This window comes from Vigna angularis, chromosome 8, assembly GCF_016808095.1.
Source record: "Vigna angularis cultivar LongXiaoDou No.4 chromosome 8, ASM1680809v1, whole genome shotgun sequence".
Lineage (NCBI taxonomy): Eukaryota > Viridiplantae > Streptophyta > Magnoliopsida > Fabales > Fabaceae > Vigna > Vigna angularis.
In genome coordinates this window covers 20189896-20216878 of record NC_068977.1, presented here as the reverse complement: position 1 = coordinate 20216878, position 26983 = coordinate 20189896, and the positions used below count along the sequence as shown (strand labels likewise).

At 34.2% G+C, this 26983-nt stretch overlaps 3 protein-coding genes across 7 annotated transcripts; 1 reads left to right on the top strand and 2 right to left on the bottom strand.

Annotated features, from left to right (window-relative positions):
• The first annotated feature begins 1198 nt into the window (after window positions 1–1198).
• LOC108344740 (40S ribosomal protein S18) lies at window positions 1199–3828 on the top strand. The gene is made up of 4 exons (XM_017583217.2): window positions 1199–1358; window positions 1476–1636; window positions 2737–2925; window positions 3572–3828. Exons 1-4 carry the CDS (start codon window positions 1287–1289, stop codon window positions 3675–3677), a joined length of 528 nt encoding a protein of 175 aa, XP_017438706.1. The 5' UTR covers window positions 1199–1286; the 3' UTR covers window positions 3678–3828.
• Window positions 3829–6701: 2873 nt separating this feature from the next.
• On the bottom strand, window positions 6702–10847 carry LOC108343794 (UDP-rhamnose/UDP-galactose transporter 6). Of its 5 annotated transcripts, none has more exons than XM_017582179.2 (6): window positions 10711–10847; window positions 9161–9400; window positions 8844–9028; window positions 8564–8764; window positions 8189–8350; window positions 6702–7373 (listed from the first exon to the last, which is right to left on the bottom strand). In XM_017582179.2, the coding sequence occupies exons 2-6, from the start codon at window positions 9288–9290 to the stop codon at window positions 7086–7088; spliced, it is 966 nt and encodes a 321-aa protein (XP_017437668.1). In that variant the 5' UTR covers window positions 9291–9400; window positions 10711–10847; the 3' UTR covers window positions 6702–7085. The 5 variants fall into 5 exon arrangements, with proteins under 5 accessions (XP_017437668.1, XP_017437669.1, XP_052723509.1 ...); XM_017582180.2 differs by having other exon boundaries at window positions 9161–9348; XM_052867549.1 differs by lacking the exon at window positions 10711–10847 and adding an exon at window positions 10582–10655 and having other exon boundaries at window positions 9161–9348.
• A 10711-nt stretch (window positions 10848–21558) lies between these two features.
• LOC108322652 (uncharacterized) lies at window positions 21559–24123 on the bottom strand. Its single transcript, XM_052867835.1, has 2 exons — window positions 22065–24123; window positions 21559–21938 (listed from the first exon to the last, which is right to left on the bottom strand). Exons 1-2 carry the CDS (start codon window positions 24121–24123, stop codon window positions 21559–21561), a joined length of 2439 nt encoding a protein of 812 aa, XP_052723795.1.
• Between the last annotated feature and the right edge of the window lie 2860 nt (window positions 24124–26983).

Sequence of the window (26983 nt, the reverse complement as noted above, 5' to 3'; positions counted from 1 at the left end):
ATATGAATCTTATAATATCTTAAACTATTCCAACCAAAAACAATTATGTTGCACATGATATTTTTAGTAAAGTTATTTTTGTAAAATCATACATTTCACTCACAAATCTCTTTACATAAAGCAGGATGAAACGAGAGATTGATCTTGCTATTCCACATTCACACTTGTCTGCAAATCATTCCAGATGAACAAAAAAGACTATAACTAATCGACGTCTCCTATTTCATCGAAATAATGAATCCATGAAAAAGAACCGTCTAATTTATTAAATATGAATAAATGGTTGAGTCCATTACAAAATTAAAAATTTAATCAAGAACATGGCAAAATAAGATTGAGGACCATAAATAAAATTTACAAATATTTGAGAAAAAAATATATTATATATATATATATTCTTCAATAAATAATGTTTTAAATTATGAACAATTACATTTTTAATATTTTATACATATTATTTTATTATGTTCACAACCTTCTAATTGCCTATACTTCTAAAAGAGGGAATTGTGATTATAAAATTTCAATTTGGGTTAATATATTTATCTTATAAAACAAAACAAAAAATGAGAAGGGGAATGTAAATTGGTGTTGCAACTAATGTAATATTTGCTCCAACTTCAAATGAGTGCTTTGGTGAGATGAAACAAATTGATAGAGAATCAAGTTAGAGAGCAAAACGTGTAGAAGTTTTTTTACCCACAAAACACCTTCTATAACTTCTAAACATTCAATTTGATGGGTTAAAACACGTTTTCAATCCAGTAAACAAATATTTTTTCTAAATTAAAAAAAAAGATAAAAAACGATATTAATCTTAAATTGTAAAGGCTAAATCCTTGATTAAGTTTATTTTTATTTTTAATTTACTTAGTAATTTAGTTTTAACATTTGAATTTTTTATTTTTAAATTTATTTTTCACTTACCTTTTAAAAAACAAGTTAACGTGATTTTTTTCATTACATTACATTAACATAAATTACATTGACATTAAAGTTACATGTGAAAAATTTAAGTATGTTGTTACATATTAAAATTTAAATAACTATTTATTTTAAAATTGCTTTAATTTTAACACTTAAACATTTTTTAAATAAAATATAGTTCAGATTTTGATACCAATAAAATAAAATTTTAACATATAATATTTTCAACTCAATTAATTCCTTTTGAGATATAGAACCAAAATATTAATTAAAAAAAAATAGCGTTTCATGAGCAAAATGCTCATTGCACCTTTTCTCTCTATGCTCTGCATGAAAACCCTAGTGAATAAAATTGAGTGATGAGAGCAACAATAACAGGGAGAGCACGGAACGGAAACCTTATATACAAATCCCCTTCACCGAAGAAAATGGTACCGTTCCCATCTTTTTGCAATTTCAAAACATGGGTTTTTCTCTTTTTGCAATTTCAAAAATGTTTTCTTTGGCTGTTTTTGGAGAATTGAGTTTTGATATGGTCTTGATTGCAGTCTCTGGTGGCAAACGAGGATTTCCAGCACATTCTGCGTGTGCTGAACACGAACGTAGATGGTAAGCAGAACATAATGTTCGCTCTTACCTCTATCAAAGGTATTGGCAGACGATTCGCTAACATTGTCTGCAAAAAAGCCGATGTCGACATGAACAAGAGGTTCGGTTTCATGAAGCCATTTTCTTTTTATACTTTATATATTCGTAAAATCTTATTGAATAACTTTCACGCATAGGGATCAGATTCAACATGTGTTGCATGTATACAGACCAAGATTTCATTTTAATATTTTTCTAAGAATTTTTTCGGGAGGAAGATTTAAGATAAGAAAAATAATTTTTTATTTCTATGACTTAAACCTTGGAATTAAATTTTATGTTATGTTAGTATGATTCATAGAGAGGTGCATTTGTATAACACCCAATTCTTAAGTTATGATCCTGCAATTTGGCTGTTTTACATGTAAGGGGTCAATTTGAGAATTTGCTGCATATGATATGCAGAAAGTAGATTTCATGTTTAGCCTTTCATTTGGGTTGGATCCTGAAAAGGGTTTGTCAGTTATATTATTCTCGTTCGAGCAGGGTCAAGGTCAACTGTCTATGTGTCATCCAAAGTCAAAGTATTGTTCGATGAGGGGTCTCCCGTGCGCCATGCGTGTCCAAACCGCTCCGGATGTCAAAATAGATCAAATTAGACCGATAACAATGAATGCTGTAATTAATGTGTAATCTATTTTCTTACCTCAAACTTTTATAGATTTATTGATGGACTCTTGATCAAGGTTGGCTTAACTATAGCCCACATGTAGATAATTCAGACTGGTCGATCTGATGAACTGCCACTTGATTTGTCAGATAACCACCCGGTTATCTTGTCGTCCTGCATTAGGTCTGATGAGCTACTATCGAGTCTGTTAGGTAATCTTCCAGGCTTAGTGACTTGAAATCGGGACGTTTGGTTGATCATCCAGGCTCGCGATTTGTCACCAGCTTGGTGATTTCCGGTTGTGGTTGACCGGACAGTTATACCATTAGTTACAAAAGTTAGATGCCAGTCTTTAATTGCTTTTGGTGTTGTTCTTTTATGATAATTAGAACGAGAACCTATGATGGTTACAAAGCTTTGTTATGATTTTCTTTATTGACATAATTTTTGTTTCTTCTTTAATTTGATGATGTTTTTATTGGGATGTGCTCTGTTAATTTCACTTTTTAGTTGGATTTTGATTTTAATGAATTTTGGTTGTTTGTTTTAAGGGCTGGTGAATTGAGTGCTGCCGAGTTAGATAACCTTATGACTGTGGTTGCCAACCCAAGGCAATTCAAGGTCCCGGATTGGTTTTTGAATAGAAAGAAGGACTACAAGGATGGGAAGTATTCTCAGGTGGTTTCAAATGCACTGGATATGAAGTTGAGGGATGATTTGGAGCGGTTGAAGAAAATCAGGTGAATTTTTGAACCTTGGTTGAGGAAGTCTTTCTATTAAAAGGGGTGATTTCTTGTTCTATTAGGTTGGGATTGATGGTTTTCAGTATAGTTCTAGCCATTTGATATCGATGAAGGTTACCGTTGTACTCATTAGTGTGGAGTGATGCTCATTCTGTTCAAAACAAGCCTGTGTAGACAAAGCCTTGTTGACGATTACAGATCTATCCCTAAAGTGTATAAGTTGAACATGAAGATAAGCTCAAGAGGCTAAAAAATCATCTGCTTGATGATGTCTGATGAATGAATCATTTTCTAATTATTATGTGATGAAGCATTCTGATGGATTTCTATTTGTCCCATTTTAATTTGGATTTATGCTGTTGATCGTCTTCTTCTTTTCTTGATTGTTTAACTGTTTGCCTACCTTTTTGACAGTGAAGAATGATTCTTATAGTCTAGGACTGGATATATACTGTAAAGAAAGTATTTAAAAAGTAGTTTTCTGATTGTTACTAGCTATCACTAATAACTCCTGTACTGTCTAATTGATAATTTTTTGTGGCTGTTGTAAGATAACCTATTAAACTTGGACAATATTCTGGTGTTATTGTTCTTCTACACAAATAGTTTTACCATGACATGAGATATTCTTACTATTATGCAGAAATCACCGTGGTTTGAGGCACTACTGGGGTCTTCGTGTTCGAGGTCAGCATACCAAGACAACTGGTCGCAGGGGTAAAACTGTTGGTGTCTCTAAGAAGCGTTAAGCAGTTACATTTTTGCTATGAGGATTGATATTCGTTATCGAAGCAAATTGAGTTTTCTACTGGTTGTTTAGTGCAGTGGTTTCAATATTTTTTTCTGCTTTATCTGTTTCATGGTGTTGAGATTGATTTTATTGAACTTGAATTGTGCCAACGAAGTGCATAAACAGGAAAGATATAGCTAAAAGTGAACTTAAAACAAATAAGAGTAGAAAGTGAATTTATTATGAAGTTATTTTGTGGAATGACAGTTAAATGAAATAAACGTAAATAAATAAGTAAATTTTAATTTTTTTAACTTATATTACAAGCACTATTTTTTCTCTTCCTCCAATTTGGAAAGCATGTTATTTACTTAATTGACCATTCCGTTACTTTTATGTTGTTTAAATTAGAGGGAGAAATGGAAAAGAATGAAGTTGTTTATGTAAAAATATTTATTTTTTATTAATATTTTATTTTTATTTATTATTTCACAACTTAGTTTATCATAGTAAAAGTTATAAATATCCAAAAATAATTAGCAATATAATTAATTATATTAAATATAAAATTGATTATGGGTAATTATTAACAAAATATTTATAATATAATCTACGAAATTCTACGGTCTTGATATGGTTTATATGCTACATGAAAAAAGTTCTTAAAATTAATATAAAGATTTAAGTACATGAAAAAACTCCTTTATAATAACACAGATATCACAATAAAAAATATATCGTTTAACAAAACTAATATTTATTGATAAAAAAAAAGAACGTTAAAAGTATTTTGATTTTTGAGTAATGATAAGACGAAGTATATTTACATTCAAGTTTTTTCACTTTTATATGTTTTTTCACGTCCAATAGTTGGTGCAAATTTTTGTTTAGGATAAAGAAGTAAAACAAAATGAAATCAATGCTTATGTTTCCCAAATTGAGGAGGTGAAACAAAGGTCAATTGTACAAAAATGAAAGAATAGCTTCATGTGACATAAAATGTGTTATGTACGAGTAGTTGAAGAAGATAGTTGCACTAGGGGCATAATCTCGTGGATATGGTGACATAATAGAAGAATGATTCAAAAGCAACAAAGGAAGACCAAAAGAAGGGTAGTCATGGATTATATTTTTTAAAATTTAATCTAAATTCAATCGAAATAGATTAGATTTATAATTTAGATATATTTTAACTAAATCAATAAAATTTAAAATTTTCTAATACAAACTAAATTAGATAAAATTTATATTCAATATAGATTGAATTCACTTGGTTAATTAATCAAATCCAATAAAATCAATCTCATTATCTTATTATTAGATTCATTCGACATAAATTAAGCTGACTTGAGCCAACTACTCGACTCAACATAGGTCTTGATTTAGTTCACTTAACTTGACTTGTGTTTGGGTTGTCTCACCTCAACATTGTCCAGGTCTAACTAGACTTAACCTTAGCAGATTCGGCTTGATCTACTACTTGAGTTGACATGGCTCAACCTTCAGTATCGACCAACTTGGACCTACCTTTAGTCTTTGATCGACTCGACTTAACCTTTGGCCCATATTAATTTTGCTCAGCCTCTAATCCATACTGATTCTACTTGACCTTTGGCCTGAACTAATTCGACTAGACTTTTGGCCTCGGTTAACTCGACTTGACCTCGGCCTTGATTGACTTGACTCGATTCTTCAGTCCGAGCCAACTCAGCTTGACCTACTACCCAAGAAAACTTGACTTAACCTTCAACATAAGTCGACTTAGCTAAACTTTTAGCTCGACTCGACTCTGGTAGACCTTGAATCTAAACCAATGTAGTTTGACATGGCCCTCACCTTGACTTAACTTAGATGCGCTTTCATTTTTTATTTTCAAATCTAGAGAATGTTCAATATAAATTGAAATCAAATACAATTAAGTAGATTGGATTTAAAATCTAAAAATATGAATTTAGATTTGATATAAATCCATATAAATAAACTTAAAGATATGAAATTGTATTATTATGGATTACATTTTACAATTTCTTTTTTTTTTTCTCACCCTCACCAACAATAAGAAGAGATAAAGGGTCGAAATCCATGATAATAAATCACTCGTTAAACTACACATTCCTCTAAATCGCAAAATACATAATAGGAGGATGTTGTTATAGCAAAATTCTTCGGAATTGGCAATTATAAAAAAATCATTATATTTGAAATTTCCATAAAAAAGTAAGAGAATCCACTACATACAAAAAACATTTCTCCCATCTTCATATGTTGTCAGAATTCAACATTATGACACCACTTTTATCTCATCAATTGTGTCCTAAACAATTAATGACCATAAAGTTAAAATCTAGTCTTAATGTGTAACACTCCATACATAAACTTGTTCAATGGAACGTTCATTGCCCAACTTTTGTTGTTGCCTTGAGACTCTAATAGTCCTTGCTGGTGTATGCGATGATGAAAATTTTGGTGACATTCTTTATCCTTCTGTAACGTATCTCTCATTTGAATAACATTTTTCATAAAATATCTATTATAATACCCTTCTACAAATTTTCCAGGTTTCTCACCTTCATAACAGACAATTGTTATTGCATGTTTATAAGAAATACCTACAATATCCCAAAAAATACAACAATATATAATATGCACACACATCAAGCTTCCATCTAAATTATTCTTAAGTCCCTATCCCTTCTGTTTAAGCAGCCAAACATTTTTCAATATCATTTTCAAATGTCATTTCTAAATAGTAATAGTGACTAAAATCCAATTAAAAATATTATCAATGACCAAAATAATCAAGATTTCTTTTTTAGGGACTAAAACCAAAAGGGGTGTATATTATGATGGTGATTAAGTTAATTAAGCTTTAAATGTTTAAATAAATATAGCAAAATAGAACAATCTCCTCTTGGTAGTATAGATAAGGAAAATCTTATGACTACATTGGATTTGGTAAATCCACCAAAACGAAACGAGATATTTAAGCAGGCAAATACTCTTATTTAAGGATTAAAGACATCTCTACCAAACATCAAAGATGTGAGAAGAATACTAAAAGCTTGTATGCCTTAATGTGTTTCACACATGAATGACTGAATCAATTTCAACGGCACACTGTTAAAGTACAGTACAAGTTTCGAAAAAGGAGTCAACAAAGAATATAATATATTCATCTATTTTTCCAAAGATGAATTTTTTTGCTGGGAAGCTAGATCTATAAGGAAATATCAAATGGCCCTAAGAATACAAAGAGATAAAATTTTATGAATTACAAAATGTGGTTGAAAATAATTAGGAACCAATGAGGTTTAATTTAAAATAATTATAACACTTTCCTAGAATCAGCTATCTTCGTATGCTCAACTTTGGCAAATAATGCACCCCACTTGAAAACAACAAAAATTAGTGAATGTTGTTTAAACTATCATGTTTCTGTTTTGTTGGTAGGAAGAGAATGGCCCCGGCGCTCCTTTCCACCAGGTTTGGATGAGGCATTGCCATACCAAATCATTCCAACTATAGCTATAAACATTCCAAAAACCACTTGGAGATTGAGATTCTCTTTACCAAAGAAAAAGAACCCCATGATTAAAACAAGTATTGTCTTCATATGTCCCAGTACTTGAAAGGAAACAGCAGTGAATCTGCCGATGCAGATAAATTGGCTTAGGTTGGTACCAACTGCAATGGTGCATGACAGAAATATGAATATCTGCCAAAACCAAGACAAAGATGATTCAGCAATTCGGTAAAAGTGTTAGTGTATCAAACAACAAAAGTAAAAAATGTCATGCATGAGCTCTTATTGTTTATCATGTTCATCTACATTTCAATTAAATAAAGTAAATACTAGTGAGTCAACACCTAAATTAGGTTCTTCAATTTGGACCCTATACAAATTTGTTCCACAAAAATTTGTTTCACTCTTGCACTAGTGTATCAAATTTTGTTGATTTTCCCCTCAAAAGTTGTAAGCTACTGATGAAATGTGATTGATCTGTTTATGAAAGTCATATCATATATGCTAAATGCTAAACATATTAACTTCTAGAGGCCAAAGGTGCAAAAGCAGAAATATGGAAGAGATAAGAATGTAGCTACGTAGGAGTGGTCACAGAAAAAAAAAACTTGAGATAAAAAATTAATATTAGAGATAAAGTAGGAGTGACAACTATTGACAGAAGGATGGAAGAATAATGCCTAAGATGACTTAGACATGTGAGATGAAGATAGTGGAGGACCCTGTTATAAGAGTGATCAGATGGATGATAGCCCAATAATTAGAGTTACAAAACCACCATGTAAAACCCAAAGTGAAACCAACAAAATGGATTTAGATCTAAATGATCTCTTTGAAAAATAGGATTTTTATAGACATGATGGATTAATTTGATCCACATAGCCAACCAACGTTAACAGAGAAAGAGCTTCTCTGTTGTTGTAATTCTATGTATAAGAAGTCTTTCAGAAGCCTAGCATAAGCCCAAATTTAACAACATGAACATTTTTCCATCATCCACAACTTACCGACGAGGCAGTCTTATAGTCATATTTGTCAACTCTTGCGTTTGTCAACCAAAAATCTAGAAAAGGTCCTAATAACAGTAGTGATGCGGCCTGTGCAGGTGCTGTATGTGCCAATAGGTTGAAAGAACTTAGAGAATACTTCCTTTGAAGATAATGAACATACTGCATATAAAAAGTTTAAGAATTCATCAGTACCAGGTACAAATTAAAAAGATACAATTCAAATTAAGGTATAGTGAGTTACACAGAAGAATAAACATTAGTCTGAAATAAGTTGTGCATGCATCTTAGAGAAATAGCATATATTTGTGAGATTACAGTGCTACTTAAATTTGGAAGCAAATAAAATGGCACATAGAGAAATGTCATACGTACATATTGTTGCATAGAAGTGCTCCACACTGCAATGAAGGCAGCAATGAATCCTCTAGCGTTAACACTCACATCAGTAACAGTGCAAACACCAACACCCAAAAGAACAACACCTATGCTCAGTTTCGTGTCTCTTGAATACCGAATCTTGTCGAGAACAACTTCCAACAGGCATGATACAGGGATCATACTTAACTTTGCAATCTGCCAATGGTTAAAAAGTGGATATAACTTCTGAACGCATTAATGAACAAACCAATAGTTAAAGCTAAGCCCAACTCACTTGATAAAATCCAACTGAGTTCCACATTAAACTAATATTCATTCCAACAATAGAGAAGTTGGCAAAGACAACAAATTTTAAGAGTTCTGGCAAGGGTAAATGAGAAGGCTGGACAAATCCCAGCATCTTTAGTATGATTGTCATTAAAGTTGTGGTAGCGAAGTGCATGCCTGTTAATGTTGTAGCTGCAAATGGTGATAGACAAAATGCATTAAAATATAAGAAATTAACATTATAAAATGGTCATAACCTGGGAAACGGAATAGTAGACTAATAACAGAGATGTCATTAAGAAATTGAAAAGGGAACTTATTTACCAAAACTGAAGCCATGAGTGGCCATCAAAGCTTTGTTTACAATGATAATTCCAACAGATGTAACAACATTGAACATCCATGCAGCTGCATCCACCGCCGCCTTATCCTCAGCCTTGCGAGCTGGAGCCATGTTCTTTCTGCTTCTCAAACTTTACCACTGGTGTTTCCTACCTATACTCCATAGCACTCTATCCACAATAAAATGACATGCCAGTCAATTCATCTAGCAAAAAAAGAAGCCTGGAAAAGTTGAAGGAGAAAAATAAATTTTCAGATCTAGATTAAATTATTGAAAATCAATCATTCCACATAACAAGCAACTGTAATCTAAATCATCTTATGACATTCAAAAGGATCAGAAACTACAAAGTGAAACAAAGGCTATCCATCTCGTAATTTTTAACTTCCTGGTAATTTATTCATGAAACTACCAATGATTAATGTGTAAACTCTAGAACCTACCCCTTTGTTCTGTCTTATGTGTGAGAAAAGGTCTATTTTGGTAGAAATTTGACACCAACACAATAAGGGAATTGTTACAGACTAGATATCAGCATTACTCATAACGTTTATAACAAAAATTACGTACTCATAAGATACAGCCAAGATTCATAATACTTCGGACCTGATTGGGTACAAGTTAGAAGTGTTTTCAAGAACTTCTCTACTAGAAATATAGAGCTTTGCCAGTATAGAAGCTCTCCAAAACTCTTCTAGCCTATCACTATTTCAAGGTTTAAATATTAAAACTAAATAATCCACATCATATCCGTTGATGATATTCACGTAACATCACATCTTCATTTTCTCAACCATACTCAGCAAATTGCATTCTTCTTCTGGTCAAGGGATAATTCACAAAAACACAAATATGATTTGCAACCTCGAAACAACTATGGCAAATATAGGCCAACTTACAGACTAAAATCTTAAAAGAATAACACGAAGAATAAATTCCATTGACAAAATCACATTACATCTTCAAAATATTGTGGCTTTCAAGTTCACATGATCCTGACAGTTTTAAAATGCAGAAGTTCATCATAAGAAAACTATGCTGTTCAGATTAGCACCAGATCTGCGAGAAAATAGATTTAACACACCAAATTTTGAACAAAGTACAACCCCTTTGAATAAAAAATGTCAATTCAAATTCTGATTTTCATTTACCAAGTGATAGATGTCTAACAACAAAATTCATCGATCACGGCTGGCAGCAGTTACATCAGATATCGAAAATTATCATTCACCCATACCAAGATTTCACAATGCAACGTAACTTTCACCTCTAATCACAAAATAGAGACATCACATTCTATTTATGACATCCACCACAGCTAGATCCACAGAGGGGTCTCAGATCCAGAATGGTAGCATTCAAAAATTAGTTGAGAGATGGATGAGATCAGGGAAGGGACAACCTCGTATTCATAAAATTCTATTTTTCCACGGGTTCAGCGTCAGATTGCAAACTTTTAAGATTCAGTTCAAGAATGGGGTAGGGAAAAATCACAAATAAGAGGGTGATAAAGAGAGAAGGAGAAGCTTACCGTTCATTGACGTGTCACTGTTGATGCTGATAGCGTGAGAAAATGGAAGAGAAATGAAACTTTTGATTGTGTTGAGATTTGAGGTTCGAGTTTCTCACTTTTTTTTTTTTCTGTGGGAATGGTACGAAACCAAAACATTCCTTTTGGTTTCTATTTTATTTCAAGTTAAATTCTCAATTTTTTTTATTTAGTATTAGGTTTCTTTATTCATAAAAAAATATTAATTTGGTCATTTAGTTTTCATAATGTTAAGTTGTCTCTTTGTATAACTGATTATAACTGCATTAGTGAAATGAAAGATGTGATTTATTTTTCTTAAACATTATTAGGACAATTAAATATAGGATTAAATATGTTTGTAAGTTTCTATTTTTGTTAATTTTGTGTAATATATGAGATTTTTTTTAATCTGTGAGGTGATTTCAAAATTCGTAATATATATTTAATTTTGTTATTTTTCATAACTTTGTTTAAAGTATTAATAGTTGTTAGTGTTTGAATGAGGTGTTTGCTTTTTTTATAAATGGTCTATTCAATAAATGTGCAAAAAATTTATTTAGTTGTATATTGGAACAAAAGCTGACCATTCAAAGGGTTTTTGTACTTCTGTTTATGAAATGCGTGTGGATTTTTTTTTTGCGTGGTTTCATGGGATTTTCATTGAATTTTCAAATTCCTTCTCTGCGTCTTCTTCGTGAGATAGAAATTATGTTTGTTGCTCATTGAAGCATGTATGATTTTCAATCTTTTTTGTCTTGTTGCAACAATTGGGGGCTTCAAATTTGTCATTCCTCACATGATGGTAGTTGAAGGGGAATTGAGATAATTCCCATTACCAATTATGCTCACATGGTAGTGGTAAGAATGGTAAAATCTTCAAAGAATTCTAGGAGACACTTTAGGAGTTGTCTTAACTACAAGGTTATATTAATAATAACATTTAATTATTTTTAATGGATATATTTGTTGGTAAGTAACATTGTCCTTGTTAATTTTTGTGTTGAATAACAGAGTGGTTCCTCTAATGTCACGTGTTATAACTATTTCAAGTGGTGCTCTAAAGAAAATATTGATGAAAAGGATGCTATCATTGCTAGGCAAAGGAGGAACATAATTATGGTGTGCTTGTGTTTAGGTTGATGTCTTTAGGTTGTCACCTTGTGCTTTGGTTTACTGTGTTAGGACACTGAATTTGAGTGAGGTGTAAGTTATGTAATGTTAAGGTTCAATCATGGTGTTTTGTAATGTGTAGAAATGAAAGAAGGAATGAAATTGTGATTTGTTTTTAGTTCAAATAAGTCCCAATTTTATTAATTTTTTTCAATGTAATCCCTATTCTATTTGTCAATTGATACATAATAATGACACCAATGATAATAACACCATAATATTACATACAACTCCTTTCCAAAATAAATTATTTTTCATAATAACATAATAACACCACAATAATGGAATAACGTAATGTATTTAATCACAAAGCAATGAATTCCAAAATACAAATGTTTCACCTAAAGGTGCGCCAAAGTACATTACAAAAGTTTAACAAATGTGCTTAAAACGAAATTCAAAATACTATGAAGCACTTGTTCTCCTAATATGTCCTTTCTAATTGGTTGATTCGATTATTGTGGGGATTGTGGAGTTAGTTGTGGTGGTGCCTTGGATGGTTGTGAGGATTGCGGAGTTGGTTGTGGTGGTGCTTGTGATAGTTATGATACTTTTGTTGGTTGTTGAGGACGTAATGGATAATTATTTTTGTTATGACCAACTATACGATATATGCTACATTTTTTTCGATGCCCACCTTCGGTCATTTGGGTGTTATCCTTCCTTAACTCTCATTGCTCCAACCTTCTTTTTTTCTTTGGTCTCCTAGGCAACTTTTTCTTAAATGGTGGCAAGACATAAGGAAATGATGTTCTTTCCATAGAAGGTGGGTCATTTACTGGATAGATGATGGATGCATATGTTTCTTCATATGTGGAGCGTTTGAATCAATTAGTTATGTAGTCTTCGGGATTTAAATTTAAGAACTTCATTACTGCAATTGCATGACATCAATGAAGGCCATTAATGAGCCACTTCCTGTAGCTACATTCTTCACTGTCCTGGTTAACTACAAACGTGTTCCTAACCATTAAGATGTGCCTAACTTTAAACATTTTTTGTGCTGACCAAATTTTTCAAAAAGTCTAAAAATAAGTTGAAAATGAACAAAGTGAAAGCAACATTTCTTAAAAATTAGTACAAAATTATATATATGCTTAGCTCAAGATCATAAAATTTGTTAAATTTGATTCTCTTTCAAGTCTTATTAATTTTTGGGGCTGATGGAATGTTGTAAAGTTGAAACCTTCATTTTTTTGGTTGCCCACCTTTTCATAAGATAAAGTCTAATCTCTTCCAGCATAGTTATAATGGGTTTACCTCTAGCATCAACAATGACACTATTAAAAGCTTCATTCATGTTGTTGTCAAGTGTGTCACACATTGCTTGACCCACACACATTATGTGTCCCAAGGTTGTCAATCAATAAATCCAAAAACCATGTCCATGTTTCTTTGTTCTCGACTTCTACAATAACATAGGCCATCAAAACTGATAATGGGAAATACAAGACACAAAACTATCCTTACAAGCTTTCAAACAAACGTAAATTCTCTTGAATATTGTATCATCGTTGTCGTTGTCCATTTTCACTTTTACCATTGATCTAGGATTACATCTCAACAATTCATATGCATAGTCATAAATTCTTCAAAACTGGTATTTAAATGAACTTTTCACTTGGCTTGATGCCATTAACCTTACTCTACGAGCTTTATAAATTAAAACATTCTTATTTCATTTCCTGAGAACTTTAATATGTATATCATTTAGCTTCAAATTTGGATTTTCTTGTGGGGACTTATTTAAGGTCTCACTCAATCACTTAGCATTAATCATATCAATGTTGAATTCTGCTGCAATTGTGCTTATCCACACTTTTCTTCAATTGCCAAGTTTTACATAAAGGGAAATATGCACAATAATGTCTAAAATGGATGGTGCCTATTGTAAAAATTGTTCAAGGAGGCATATTTGTAAAAATTGTTCCCACTTCCTATTTAAACCCGACCATAGGAATATTGACTGCCCCCACACATCAACACGAGGCTTTCCAATGTGCTTTGTCCTCACTCGAACACTTTCTGGGAAAACTTCCTAGAAGGTCACCCATCCCTAAATTACTCCAGGCTAAGCACGCTTAACCATGGAGTTCTTATGGGTTAGGCTACCAAAAAGCAAATGCATTTTGGTGATATAAGTAGTCAAATCAATCCCTTTAAGCTATCCTTAAACTGTATAGTCCCATACCTATACAGTCTCTAGATCCCTCTCATTCCTGTGTATGTTCGATTCATCCATGTGTCCCTTCCACTGGAAGCCTGCCAGGAGCCGCTCTTTGTTTGTGCCCCTTGCACTTTGTGCCTCTTGCACCGGCGATCACTCCCCGCCCTCGTCAGTGCCCGAGTGTCACATGCCCACTAACTTCCGCTTGGTTCGTCCTCAAACCACACCGTACTGGGAGAGACTGGGCTCTGATACCACTTGTAACGCCCAGGCAACTTATAGGGAATATTGACTGTCCCTACTCATCACCACGAGGCTTTCCAATGTGCTTTGTCCTCACTCGCACACTTTCCGGGAAAACTTCCCAGAAGGTCACCCATCCCTAAATTACTCCAGGCTAAGCATGCTTAACCATGGAGTTCTTATGGGTTAGGCTACCGAAAAGCAAATGCATTCCTCCATTTTTATGTTTCTCGGCTTTAATCGATTTGGATATGGAGGAGGTGGAGAATAAGATGAAGAAGAAGTTTTTGAAGAAGAGTTAAAGGATACTAACTTGGATTTATCAGTGGTAGTCTTAGGTGATGGTTCACTTGGTCCTCAATTGTCGTCAATTTGGGTGTCTTCTTTCTCCATCTTCATCTTCTTGGGCTCCCTCAGAGCCTTGGTTCCCTGTTCTTAAAGTAATGGTATTTACATTTTGCGGGTTGATAACTGTTTTTGCAGATGTTAAGATGTCGGCAAATGTACCGAATCATATCAAGTAATAATAATTGGTAAGTCCAAGTATCGTTTCCCAAGAGACTCACGACACTAAACACTCATGTAAATACTTAACTAATTAAGACTTTGAAGAACAATTTTAGGGTTTTGAATGCAAAACAAGAAAGTAAATATGAATGCAAATTTGATCAATTGAAGAAAACACAAAGAAGAATGGATGATATTGAAAATATGAGATGAATATGTTGTTGGGGTTTAGACTTTACCTAGTTTACTCTCATGAATATAAGAATTCATCTTCTTCATTCAATTGTTAACATTACTTTCTAAATTACTTAAAACTCGATCCCTCGGCAAAGAAAGCCTATCCTTAATTACTAGGCCACAATCCCTTGCATCCCTAATAATTAATTCTGCATTACGATTAGAAGCTTAAGATGACCAAAACTCATTCCCCATCCCTGAGCAGTACTGCTTTTGGGAGAAATTCTCCAGATCGTGGTTTCTAGGTATTTCCCAATATCAAAGAAGACCATAAAATCATGCCATGAACGATCAAAATATAACAAGCATAGAGCAAAAGAGAAAATCCCTAACAATTGATGAAAGAAACATAAATAAATTGGAATAAATTCAAATACATGAGAGTTCATAAGGTTACATCATCCCCCAACAACAAATTGAATTTAGTTCCCCCTTGTCATGGAGAAACTAGATGAACAATGGAATGAGAATGAAAGATAAACCCTAAAAACTTCTGCATCCACTTCTGCCTCTAAAGAGTTGGAAAAATCTAAATTTGTGTCAATTTTGTCAAAAGATACTCCCTCTAGGATGTCTAAGTCCTTATATATAGCTGAATTGGATCATGGGCCAACGTTGACACCGCTCAGCGTCCCAACTTAGGGCGCCCATGCGAGCTTGCGAAAGGAGTGGCGCTCAACGCCCTAGGAAGGGCGCCCAAGCGTGAAATGTTACTTGAAGACTGGCGCTCAGAGTCCTTAAAAGGGTGCTCAGGCGTGAATGCAAGACTTCTGCGATGAGGGCCCAAGAGGAGGGCGCTCAAGCGTCCTGCGACCTTTAGCAGCCTTCTCTTCTAGTGTTTTTTCTGTCCTTTCTGAGTTCCAACTTCATAACATTTAATTCCTCTTTTAATTCATCCTAGTTTCCTACAAAATCAAGGGAATTTAGTGATAAAATCTTCATGTATAACCTCAACTCTCTTATTCACCAAAATAAGCTAAAAATAAGAGAACAAGCAAACTTCTAAGTCAAAAAGGGTTCATTTATTATCTAAATTTAATCCCAAATAACGGTGAAATCAACCGTTACCAGTAGGTAGTTTACTTGACTCGTTAGTGATAACAGTTGAAAAACTGTTATTTTTATACCTAAAATTGACTTCAATTACAACCTTTATGCCTTAGAAATTAGCTTGAACTCATGATTTTGTTGAATTCTTGGAAATAATAGAGTTGGACAGGTTTTATGCTTGATTCTCTTGTTTTTGCAGGTTTTTAGATGAAATTGATGAAAGAAGTGAAAAGGGAAAGAGAAGGAATCAGAAAAGGGCACAAGCAGTGCATAAAAGGAGAAGCCGCAAGTACCGCTCAAGGGCATTTTCCCCCTCAACGCCAATTACCAAATCACGTTAGAACCGCTGTGCACTAGTACCGCTGAGGGGCGTTTTCCCCCTGAGCGGTATTATTTTGGGCTTGAGCTTCATTCTTTGTATTTTTTAGAATAGTATATAAACTCCAGGACGTTTTAGGGTTTGTATCTTTGGCTAGGACGAAGCTTAATCACTCTCTTTTCACCCCTTGGAGGAGGATTTTGGATGCTTAGGCTCCTTTCTCAGCTTTCTCGGGTTTTATCTTTCATTCTTCCATTATATTTCATCTAGTTTCACCATGAATATGGTGAACTAAGCTTTTATAGTTGTTGGGGAATCAATGTAAATCTTTAGAAACTCTCTTGTATGGAACTTGTTCTTCAAGATCATATATATGATACATGCTTTCTTTCATTAATAGTTAGGGTTTTTCCTCTTTACTCATAGCATGCATAGTTTAACTCATTCGATGTCATGATTATTGATTTTGTCGATACGGAGACGTATGGAGAAGTCTAGATCTGGAGAATCTCTCCCAAAAGTATATTACCAACCTAGAGATAGGAGTATGATAGTTGGTTGCCTTTAAGCTTCTGTTCACTATAATGCATGATTAATTGCTAGGGAGACAAGAGATTGTAAACTAGTGATTATGATTAGGCTTTCTTCGCCGAGAGATCGGGTTTAAAGTAATTTAGAAAGTGACATTAACATTAATGAAAATATTGATGAATTCCTAATTACAAGAGAGTGGAAAAGATTTACTTGATAAACCCCAACAACATATTCATCCATACAATTCAATTCACACTTTTGTTTCTCTTTGCCATTGATCATCATATGCATTCATATTTATTTTTCAGTATTTTGCATTCTAAACCTATAATACTTTGTTATCAAGTCTTAATTAATTAATTAATCACATAAGTGTCTAGGCCTTGAGTCTCTTGGGAAACGATACTTGGTCTTACCAAGATTATTACTTGCTATGATTTGGTCACACTTGCCGAGGGTAAAACAAGTTTGTGACTCCGTTTTTCGGTGTTCATAAATTTGTCAACAGTTAGCCTCTACCTTATCCACCCTCTAAGTCAATTCTCCAATTGATTTCTTAATTTCTAAATTTTTCTCAACTATTGTCTTCATGAAATCTTGCAGTTACATTTCAGGTTGGAATTGTTGTCTTTGTTGAGGTGGAACATAAGGTTGTTTGTGTTACTGATATGGTTTATTGCCTCCAAACATATTTGCAACAAAAGCTTGAGATGGTTCCTCCATACTAGTTTATGTTATACTAAGACATTCCTCAGTATAATGTCTTGTTGAAGAGCAAATTCCACACACCTTAAAAACTTGCGGATTTGAAGTTTTAATCAAGCTCACAATTTCGTCGAGCTTTTTCTCTAGTCCGTCTATTCTTTCATTTATCATCTTTACTGAACTAGTTTCCATATCATGAACTCCTTTAACAGGGTCACTGAATGTGCACTTGTTTCAAACTGTTGGCTATCTGTTTCCTTTCACTCTATTAGATCTATAGCGTCTTCCGGTGATCTGTCTAAGAAGGATCTTTCGCTTGCAGCATCTGCCCATGACCTATCGATTGGACTTAAGCGTTCATAAAAGCTTAAAATGAAATCTTCTATTTGAAATTGAGGGTAGGAAGCACAAAGTTTGTTGAATTCTCCCTATATTCGCTAAGTGTTTCTCTATGTCTTTGCCTTATATCTTGTATCTATCTACAAATGGCAGATACTCGAGATGCTGGGAAATATTATTCAAGAAAAAGTCTTTCTATGGTTTCCCAATTAGTAATCCTGATAACTTTTTGGCAAGTATACCAAATCGTTACAAGTAATATAGTGATAAGTAAAGTATCGTTCTCCTCAGGGAATTTGTGTTACGTTATTCAATTAAAATTTATTTATCAAAATCAATTGAACAGCAAATTATAAGTGAATTAATAGTCTCAAAGTAGATGACAATTTAAAATTGAAATTAAAATTTAAAGAAAGCTTCATTGGAATTGACTTCATGACCACATTACAGTAACGATTCTGAGCAATATAACTTGCGTTCAAACATCAACATCACAGTATCTTGGTTTAATTCCTTAAAACAAGTTCTAAAGAATTATGTTCAATTATTAATTCCTTAAGTAATTAAACATAAACTTTGCATTAAGAACGATGTTATTGATGACCAGGAGAATTGAAACTATCCCTAGCATCTTTCCTTCTGGTTGCTTTTCTTGCGTTAATACTCAAATTTACTTCCCAGTATAATTTAAATATAAAAACAAGTTTATTTTACTTCCGTAAAATAAAGTAAAAAGTAAACAGGAAAAGCATATGAACACAATTTAAATTGAACAGGAAAGATTACATCAAATGTCAGCCATTACAGTCAATTCCAACGAATAAAAGTTTAGCCTATCCTAGACATCACAAACATACTCATTTCTGCAATTCCTTGCATGATGTGCAGTCTTGATGTCTTCAGACTTCTGATGGTCTCTTTCTCCAGAGCAGTTCTCCAAAAAATATTCTTCTTGCCCCTTTCTGTCTCCCCCCATCTATCCTCCAAAGCACGTCTTTTAAGAGACAGTTTATTTCTCATAAAACTGCTCCATTCGCTCAGCGCACAGAAGCAGATTCGCTGTGCGAATTAAAATTAATTCAGCAATCAACTGCACCAACTCGCTAAGCGCACAGCCTCTGGTGCGCTGTGCGAATTCAAGACTTGAAATCTCCAAACTGGTATGATTCGCTCAGCGAACCAATGGTGGTGCGCTGTGCGAATGTATTCTCCTGGCTCTGCGAATTTTGCTTCTGCTATGCGAGAATTGGCTGACAAATTCACTTTTGTACAACTTTTCCTGAACAATATTTTACAACACAATCTACCTCCTATTACGACTTTTCACTGAGTAATAACATGAATAATTACAAAATTGAGATCCTTTATAAGTGTCAAAACATCTGTTTTTCACACTTATCAACTCCCCCAAACTTGAACTATTTCATGCCCTCAGGAAATAACAGAAACATATGAACAACACATAACACACCTTTGACGTTTTGATAGAATGACTTTACACATCAGACAAATCACATGCATTCCTAAAGATTCAAACAGGTATGACATAGTACAATACTCAAAAATTCACCTGTGTATAGAATATGTACAACCAGATCAACATTTATCATTCTCACCACTCATAGTGTTTGTCCTCATAGCAGAATTGTCCTAGAACTTCATCAGCTTTTGCATTTCATTTGATTCACACACTTCACACACTATTGGTTAAGTCCAAAGGTCTTTTCAGGTTAAGGCTTGGCTTGGCTAGAAAAAGAATCATGGTTTTCTTGGATTCAAAGACACCTATTAAGAAGAGAACAACTTCAATTCCCAATCCAGTACTCAAATCCCAAATATATCATTCATCACATACCATTTTCTTTCACATCTCAACCTTTTCTTTCATTTTGAGCTTCTTCTTTTTTTTTTCTTTTATGATATTTTTTTATTGATCTTTTCTTTCCACAAACCTTAACATCTTTTAAAACATAATACATGTTCTCTTCTAAGGTGTAAGGTAGGATATCATCTAATAGGCTCAAGGTGGAAGGAAAATTTTTTTCAAGGCTCAAAAGGGTTCACAAATGTATCACAGTGTCTAAAGGTTGGCTATCTGGCCAAGTAGCTATATAGTCAATAATAAACAGGGCCTTTGTCATCCTTAACCAAAAAGTGTGTGTATGTACGTAGAATCAAAATCATGCAAAAGTCAATTCCATATCTAGAAAACTCAATATCTCTCAATCAATATATGCTCTCAACACTCACAGATCTGGTCATATTCATACACACAGTAAAAATTTTGAAGCACAGCCACCACAAACATACATGTCATCATCCTCAAGAATCACATAACTTAATCAGACAATGCCAAATCATTAAATCAAAACACAATTGTCTTTACAACCACAAACATAACTGAACTAAAATAAAAATGACAATCAACATAACAACAAGAGTCGCTCTACCACGACCCATCAGCTCCTGATCTCCACTGGCTCTCCTGTGAATGATAACTCTGCTGTGTCCATCTGGGATCTGGTTCCTCTTCTTCCTCATCACCATCGCCTGCCATCATGTCCTCCTACTCATCTAACTCGGGCTCTGGTGCTCCTGGATAGGCACTCCCCCACCTGGACTTAGGCCTGCCCTCAGGCCATAGAAGGAGTGCTGCAAACTCAAAAGCGAAATCATCTGCATAAGCATCGCTAAGCGCACCAGAGTTGTGCGCTAAGCGAATACAACAAATTTTTTTTTTTTATATTTTTTTGAACAAAATTCGCTTAGCGCACCACAGACTGTGCGCTATGCGAATTAGTACTTAATTTTTTATTTTTTAATTTTTTTTTTAATTTTTTTTAAACAAAATTCGCACAGCGCACCACATACTGTGCGCTATGCGAATTAGCACTTCAATTTTTTTTTTGTTTAAACTTTTTTTTTTTAACAAAAAATTCGCTCAGCGCACCGCATACTGTGCGCTATGCGAATAATTTTAATTTTAATGCACAAGACAATTCGCATAGCTCACTTCAGCTGTGCGCTGTGCGAATTAAAATAAACAAGCACTTTAGAATTAATTCGCTTTGCACAAAATTTCGCCTTGCGAATATTTTGACAGAGATCTCCCTCAAACTTTGAATAGCAGAGCGGAAACTTTGTGCTATGCGAATTAATTGCTCAATTTCTCCCAATTTACTCACGTGATTTTTATTCGCCTTGCTTATCCAATGCGCTATTCGAATTCTTTTAAAGAAAGAAAATTACTTTTTAAGTCGCAAAGCGCATGTGATGCGCTGTGCGAACCACAATCTCTGAACAATTTCTTTGTCTCTCCCGCCTAGCGCATGCAATTCGCTGTGCGAATAAATCACTGCTTCATAAAATCATCTAGTCGCATAGCGCACCTCAGCTGTGCGCTGTGCGACTAAAACGTCAGAAATCAATCCTCAAGCTTCATTAACACTTCCTCTCCACACTCAATCTCAACAATTACAGAAACACAATCAACAAACACATATATACAAACATGTGCTAGGATGCCTCCTAGCAAGCACTTCTTTAACGTCACTAGCTTGACCCAGACAATTCATGGTTAAGTTGGATTCTTGATGTTAGTGTTCTTTTTCCTTTCATGACACCAACATTTTCTGAGTAACTTTCCTGTCACCAACTTAATTCTTCTTGAATATGGAGCCTCAATTTCGAGTACTCCATTTGCCTTTATGTCCTTGATGACCCATAACCCGTTCTTAAGATTCACAGGTATTCCAGGTTTGAGTTCATCACTTTTCACTTCAATTTGTTGGTGAACTCTTTGCTTCTCCTTATCTTCATCTCTTTCCTTCACTTTTGGATTGAAACAATTAAGATTCTTTTTGGCCAACTTGGCAACTTGCCTTGGAAGACTAGTAATTGCTAAAACTTCATCTTTTACTTTGGAACTAGTCTTTTCCTCTTCATTTTGCTTCACATCTTCAAAAACATTAAATATCACCTCTTCATCTTGGTCTTTTAATTTTACAGTTCCATCATCAACATGAATGACAACCTTAGCTGTCTTCATGAAAGGTCTTCCAAGAATGAGAGGTATATCTACACCTTCCTCCATTTCCATTACTACAAAATCAACAGGGAATTTTAGTTTATCAACTGTAATCACCACATCTTCCACTACACCGTAAGGATGCTTAATGGACCTATCTGCCATTTGCAAGATCATTTTTGTTGACTTGACTTCAAGGTCACCAATCTTTTTGAGCATAGATAGGGGCATCAAATTAATGCTAGCACCTAAGTCAACAAGAGCCTTCCCTATATCATGATTTCCAATGGTGCAAGGAATCGTGAAACTCCCTGGATCTTTGACTTTTGGAGGTAGAGATTTCTGCATAATTGCACTGCAATTTCCTTGCACTTCAATTGTTTCCTCATCTAAATACTTCTTCTTTTTACTGAGGAATTGCTTCACATATTTTGCATAAGCAGGAATTTGTTGCAGTGCTTCAGTCAAGGGCAAAGTAATCTCAAGTTGATTAAATATCTTCTTGAATCGATCCATTTGTCTTTCCTTATCCTTCTGTGAAGTATTTTTAGGATAAGGAAGTTGCTTCACCAACACTTTCTCTTTTTGTCTTCCATCTTCCTTCCTGTTTCTACTTTCTTCTTCTTCAATCACCTTCTTTTGATCCTCCTCTTTGTGTACTTGAATCTCTTTATTTGTCGGCTTCTCCTTGGAATCAAACCCCACTTCTTTTCCACTTCTGGTTATTATGACATTACATTCCTCCCTGGAGTGAACTTCATTCTTAGCCACAAATTTCTTTTCAGATGTCTCATCCAGCTTCTTTGCAAGTTGACTCACTTGTGTCTCCAAGTTTCTAATAGAAGCTTCAGTACTCTTTTGATTGGAGATGGATACTTGCATGAATTGTTGTAGAGTTTCTTCAAGTTTAGATGTCCTATCAGAAAGAGTAGGTTGTTGTTGAAACTGTTGTTGTGGTGGTCTACTAGAACTAGCCTGACCCATGCTAGGATGAGGTCTCCATCCTTGATTATAATTTCCATAATTGCCTGGACGGCCTTGATTACCCATGTAATTTACCTCTTCCTTAGCATTAGACTGAATAGCACACTGTCCATTTTGGTGCTCTCCACCACACAGTTCACACCCTTGCACAGTATGTTGTGCCTGTGATACATTTTGGATTTGTAGTTGTGATACCTTTTTCATCAGAGACTCAAGCTGTTGAGTCATAATTTTATTTTGGGCTAATAAGGCATCTTGGGATTGCAACTCAAACATTCCCTTCTTTTGATTTTGTCCTCTCTCACTTTGAACATCATTGTCACTAGATGCCATATTTTCAATAATTTCATGAGCTTCATCAGGTGTCTTCCACCTAATGTTACCTCCTGCTGAGGCATCTAGCATCAATTTTGTGTGAGATTTTAAACCTCCTAAGAACAGGTTCAATTGAGTGGGGACATCAAATCCATGTATGGGAGTCTTTCTTAACAATCCCTTAAATCTATCCCATGTCTGACTCAAAGTCTCCTCAGGTTCCTGTTGGAAAGAGGATATCTCTTGCTTGCCTTTGTTTATTTTTGATTGAGGGAAATACTTCTGCAAAAACTTTGACACAACGTCATCCCAACCTGTCAGACTTCCCTCAGGAAAAGAATTTAACCATTTCTTGGCATTTCCTGCCAAGGAAAATGGAAAAAGACTAAGTCTGATTGCCTCCTCTGACACATTCAACATTTTAACAGTGTTGCAATATTCATTAAAAGTTGTCAGATGATCGTAGGGATTTTCGTGTGACAATCCTGAAAACTGATTACTCTGAACAAGGTGTATCAATGCTGGCTTCATTTCCATGTTAGCCGCAATTATCACAGGTTTGGCTATACTGTTGAAAGATATAGGTACAGTAACTGAAGCATAATCTTCCAACGTACGCCTTCTTTGTTCATTTTCCCCATTTTCCTCCATCTTTTTACCCTCTTGGTCAGATGAAAAACAAGCGTTTGAGGATAAGCTGGATTCTCTAGCTTCCTTTTTTCGATTTTCTCTTCTACGCCTACTATTATTTCTACGGGCTGTCCTTTCAATCTCAGAATCAAACAATAAATTCTCAGACTTTGTTCCGCGTGGCATACAGAACAAAAATCTCCAATGACCAACCCAAGAAATAACAACAGGAACAAAACACAATATATACAGATACACAGAAAACTAAAACAATGAATTTACCGAGATGGGAACAGAATTGAAATTGATAAACAACTAATTAAAATAACAAAACAATCAAATTCCCCGGCAACGGCGCCAAAAACTTGATAACTTTTTGGCAAGTATACCAAATCGTTCCAAGTAATATAGGGTAAGTTCAAAGTATCGTTCTCCCAAGGGACTTGTGCAACACATGACAATTCTTCCTTTTATAACTCAATTAGACATCAAAGTGTACAAAAAACACAAGAAACTCTTTTTGGTATTTTTATCAAACAGTTGGTGTGCAAGGAATTATATTTAAAAGAAACTTTGTTGGAATTGAGTTTCATGAATCATATAAAGATAAAACTATGTACAATATATCATTATTTCATTCAAACATTCACATCAAGGCATACTAGTCCTAATCCCTTAGCAACTAGTTCTAAATTAATATATCAAAATGCTAATTCCTTAGTCAATTTAACATACAATTTGCATTAAGTCCGATGTTAAGAATGACCAAGTTATTGAGTCTATCCCTAGATCCCAAATCACTTAGGTGCTCTATCTATGTCCATGTTCAAAGTTACTTTCCAGTAATCAGAAACATTCAAATAACATTATATTTCCATACAATGATAGTAAATTCAAGAAAGAGCATATGAACGAACAACGATATATTGAATAGGAAAAGTACATCACAGTGAGTTCATTACATCCAATTCCAACGAAAGAAAAACTACTCCTAGTCATCTAAACGTACACATTTGAAGCAATCCCTTGCAAAAATGGTGTCTTGATGCCTTGAAGTAGTCTCCGGAAGTTCCTGAGATGTTTTCGTTTCTTTCTTTTGTCCGGAGCTTCTGTTCGAAGAAGAAGTTTCTGTCGCTCTGTCACGTCTTTTAAAGCCACTTAAATTCATTAATTCGCTCAGCGCACATGTATTGGTGCGCTATGCGAATTTTCTTAACTGCTGCACTTTAACTGATGTTATTCGCTCAGCGCATAGGTACTGGTGCGCTATGCGAATTTTCTTCTTCTGGCAATGCGAATTTTGGCTTTCGCTTTGCGAAAATTGGTTGACAGAGTCTAAATAATACACCATTTCCTGTACAATATTTTACATAACAATCTACTACCTATTACAACTTTTCAATGAGGAACAACATGAATAATTACAAGATTGAGCTCATTTATAAGTATAAAAATAACTCTTTTTCACACTTATCAAATCCGTGTAGAGAGATAGTGCCACCAATCATGCGCTGCTCCTTGAAAACGAAAAGGAAAAGCTCTCATCTTCAGATTTTCTATTGTGATCTTGGAAGATCTAAAATTTTCATACAACATGTGGAACTGTCTAAGGTGTTTGTGTGGATTCTCCCTTGATAACCCACTAAATTTTGGTAGGGCATTTAATTAGTCAGTTCTCAACTCCATCTCCTCATTAAGATATTCAATGTTACTACGGATTATTGTATTGTGGGAGGTGGCTAGTTGTCTGATAGTTCTTTGTGCCATCTAGTTTGGGTTAGGATCAGGTAAAGTATTAGATTGTATATTTGTGACTGGAGATAATATAAATAGAATTTTCTAAAGCTCGGTTCATTATCTAAAACACCTATATCTCTCTAAAACGTAATTATCTTCCTTTTCTCTCATTTCTCTCTACTTTTCCTCACTCTCTATGTATCTATTCAACATCATAGAGTGTCTAGGTGATCCTAGCATCAAGAGCTTTCATTTCAACCGATCAATTTCGTGATTTGAGTAGGTAAAGTTCGTTCCCCTTTTGTTAGTAATTTCTTGACACTTGATCATGCAAGAAATTTTTGGCTGCATGTGTTAAGAAGTCATTTCCTTCAATTCTTGACTCCAATTATGTTCTAAGGTTTACTTTCAATTGCCAATTGGTGAGTTGTGAGAGTTTCTAGAGTTTCCTTGCGGTGCAAGTCACGATAGGGGTATTTGCTTGAGTGGTGGAAGTTTTGCTAGAGGTAAGGGAAGCTAGTTTTCTCTTTTATAATAGTAATATGCTGTACGAATTTGATAGTTAGTATGCTTAATTTGCTTAAATTGGAAAATTGTGATTTTTGTAAGTAGTAATTGCATGGAATGCATGCTTTGTATGGTGATGGATGTTGATCATGTGTGGAATTTGTTATGTATGTGTTCATGAGGTGGTATTGGATGTGCTTGAGCTGAGTTGTACAAAATTTGATTGTTCTAGTAGAAGAGAAATATTTGTTAGTGGTGGGTTAGTCTAAAATGGTGTGTTAAGGTAGTGGAATGAGAAAAATAGGTTGTTGAATGGAATTTGTGAAGTTGAGGCTGTTGTTGAACTGGTTTGAGTGTGTTTAAACATTTGGTAATGTTAGAGAATTGAATTAGGTGGGAGTGATGGTAATGATGTAGAGTTCTACTTGTGTTAGAACTCAAATTTTAGGAAGTGAGGTAGTGAAAACTTGAGTTTGATGTTTTGTGTTCATTTGGTCTGTTGGAGCAGTTTTGGTAAGTCAAATATGACTTGTTTGAACTCTTAAATTGGTCAAAAGTGTGTTAAAAGTGGTAAATTTGATTTTGGGTCTATAAGTTATGATTTTAGAAGTTTTGAAGTAGGAATTGGTTCATAAACTATTTAGAATGATGGAAGGAAGGGTTAGAAACATTTGGTCAAGTCCAATTAGGTATATAATAAAATTTGGGAGTGTTAGAAGTTGAGAAAAATAGTTAGAATTGATAAACTTGGGTTGAATTGCATAATTTTGCAGAATTCGTGCTGCAGAATTATGCAGACTCG

What these genes read in the sequence shown, in the direction of transcription:
- LOC108344740 (XM_017583217.2), top strand. Translation starts at nt 1,287, where the DNA reads ATGAGAGCAACAATAACAGGGAGAGCACGGAACGGAAACCTTATATAC. An exon ending in CCCCTTCACCGAAGAAAATG is followed by an intron (nt 1,359 to 1,475) that starts GTACCGTTCCCA and finishes TCTTGATTGCAG; the next exon opens with TCTCTGGTGGCAAACGAGGA. An exon ending in GATGTCGACATGAACAAGAG is followed by an intron (nt 1,637 to 2,736) that starts GTTCGGTTTCAT and finishes GTTTGTTTTAAG; the next exon opens with GGCTGGTGAATTGAGTGCTG.
- LOC108343794 (XM_017582179.2), bottom strand. Translation starts at nt 9,290, where the DNA reads ATGGCTCCAGCTCGCAAGGCTGAGGATAAGGCGGCGGTGGATGCAGCT. An exon ending in ACTCAGTTGGATTTTATCAA is followed by an intron (nt 8,765 to 8,843) that starts GTGAGTTGGGCT and finishes AACCATTGGCAG; the next exon opens with ATTGCAAAGTTAAGTATGAT. An exon ending in GCACTTCTATGCAACAATAT is followed by an intron (nt 8,351 to 8,563) that starts GTACGTATGACA and finishes TTTTATATGCAG; the next exon opens with TATGTTCATTATCTTCAAAG.
- LOC108322652 (XM_052867835.1), bottom strand. Translation starts at nt 24,123, where the DNA reads ATGCCACGCGGAACAAAGTCTGAGAATTTATTGTTTGATTCTGAGATT. An exon ending in AGTAATGGAAATGGAGGAAG is followed by an intron (nt 21,939 to 22,064) that starts GTGTAGATATAC and finishes ATGTTTTTGAAG; the next exon opens with ATGTGAAGCAAAATGAAGAG.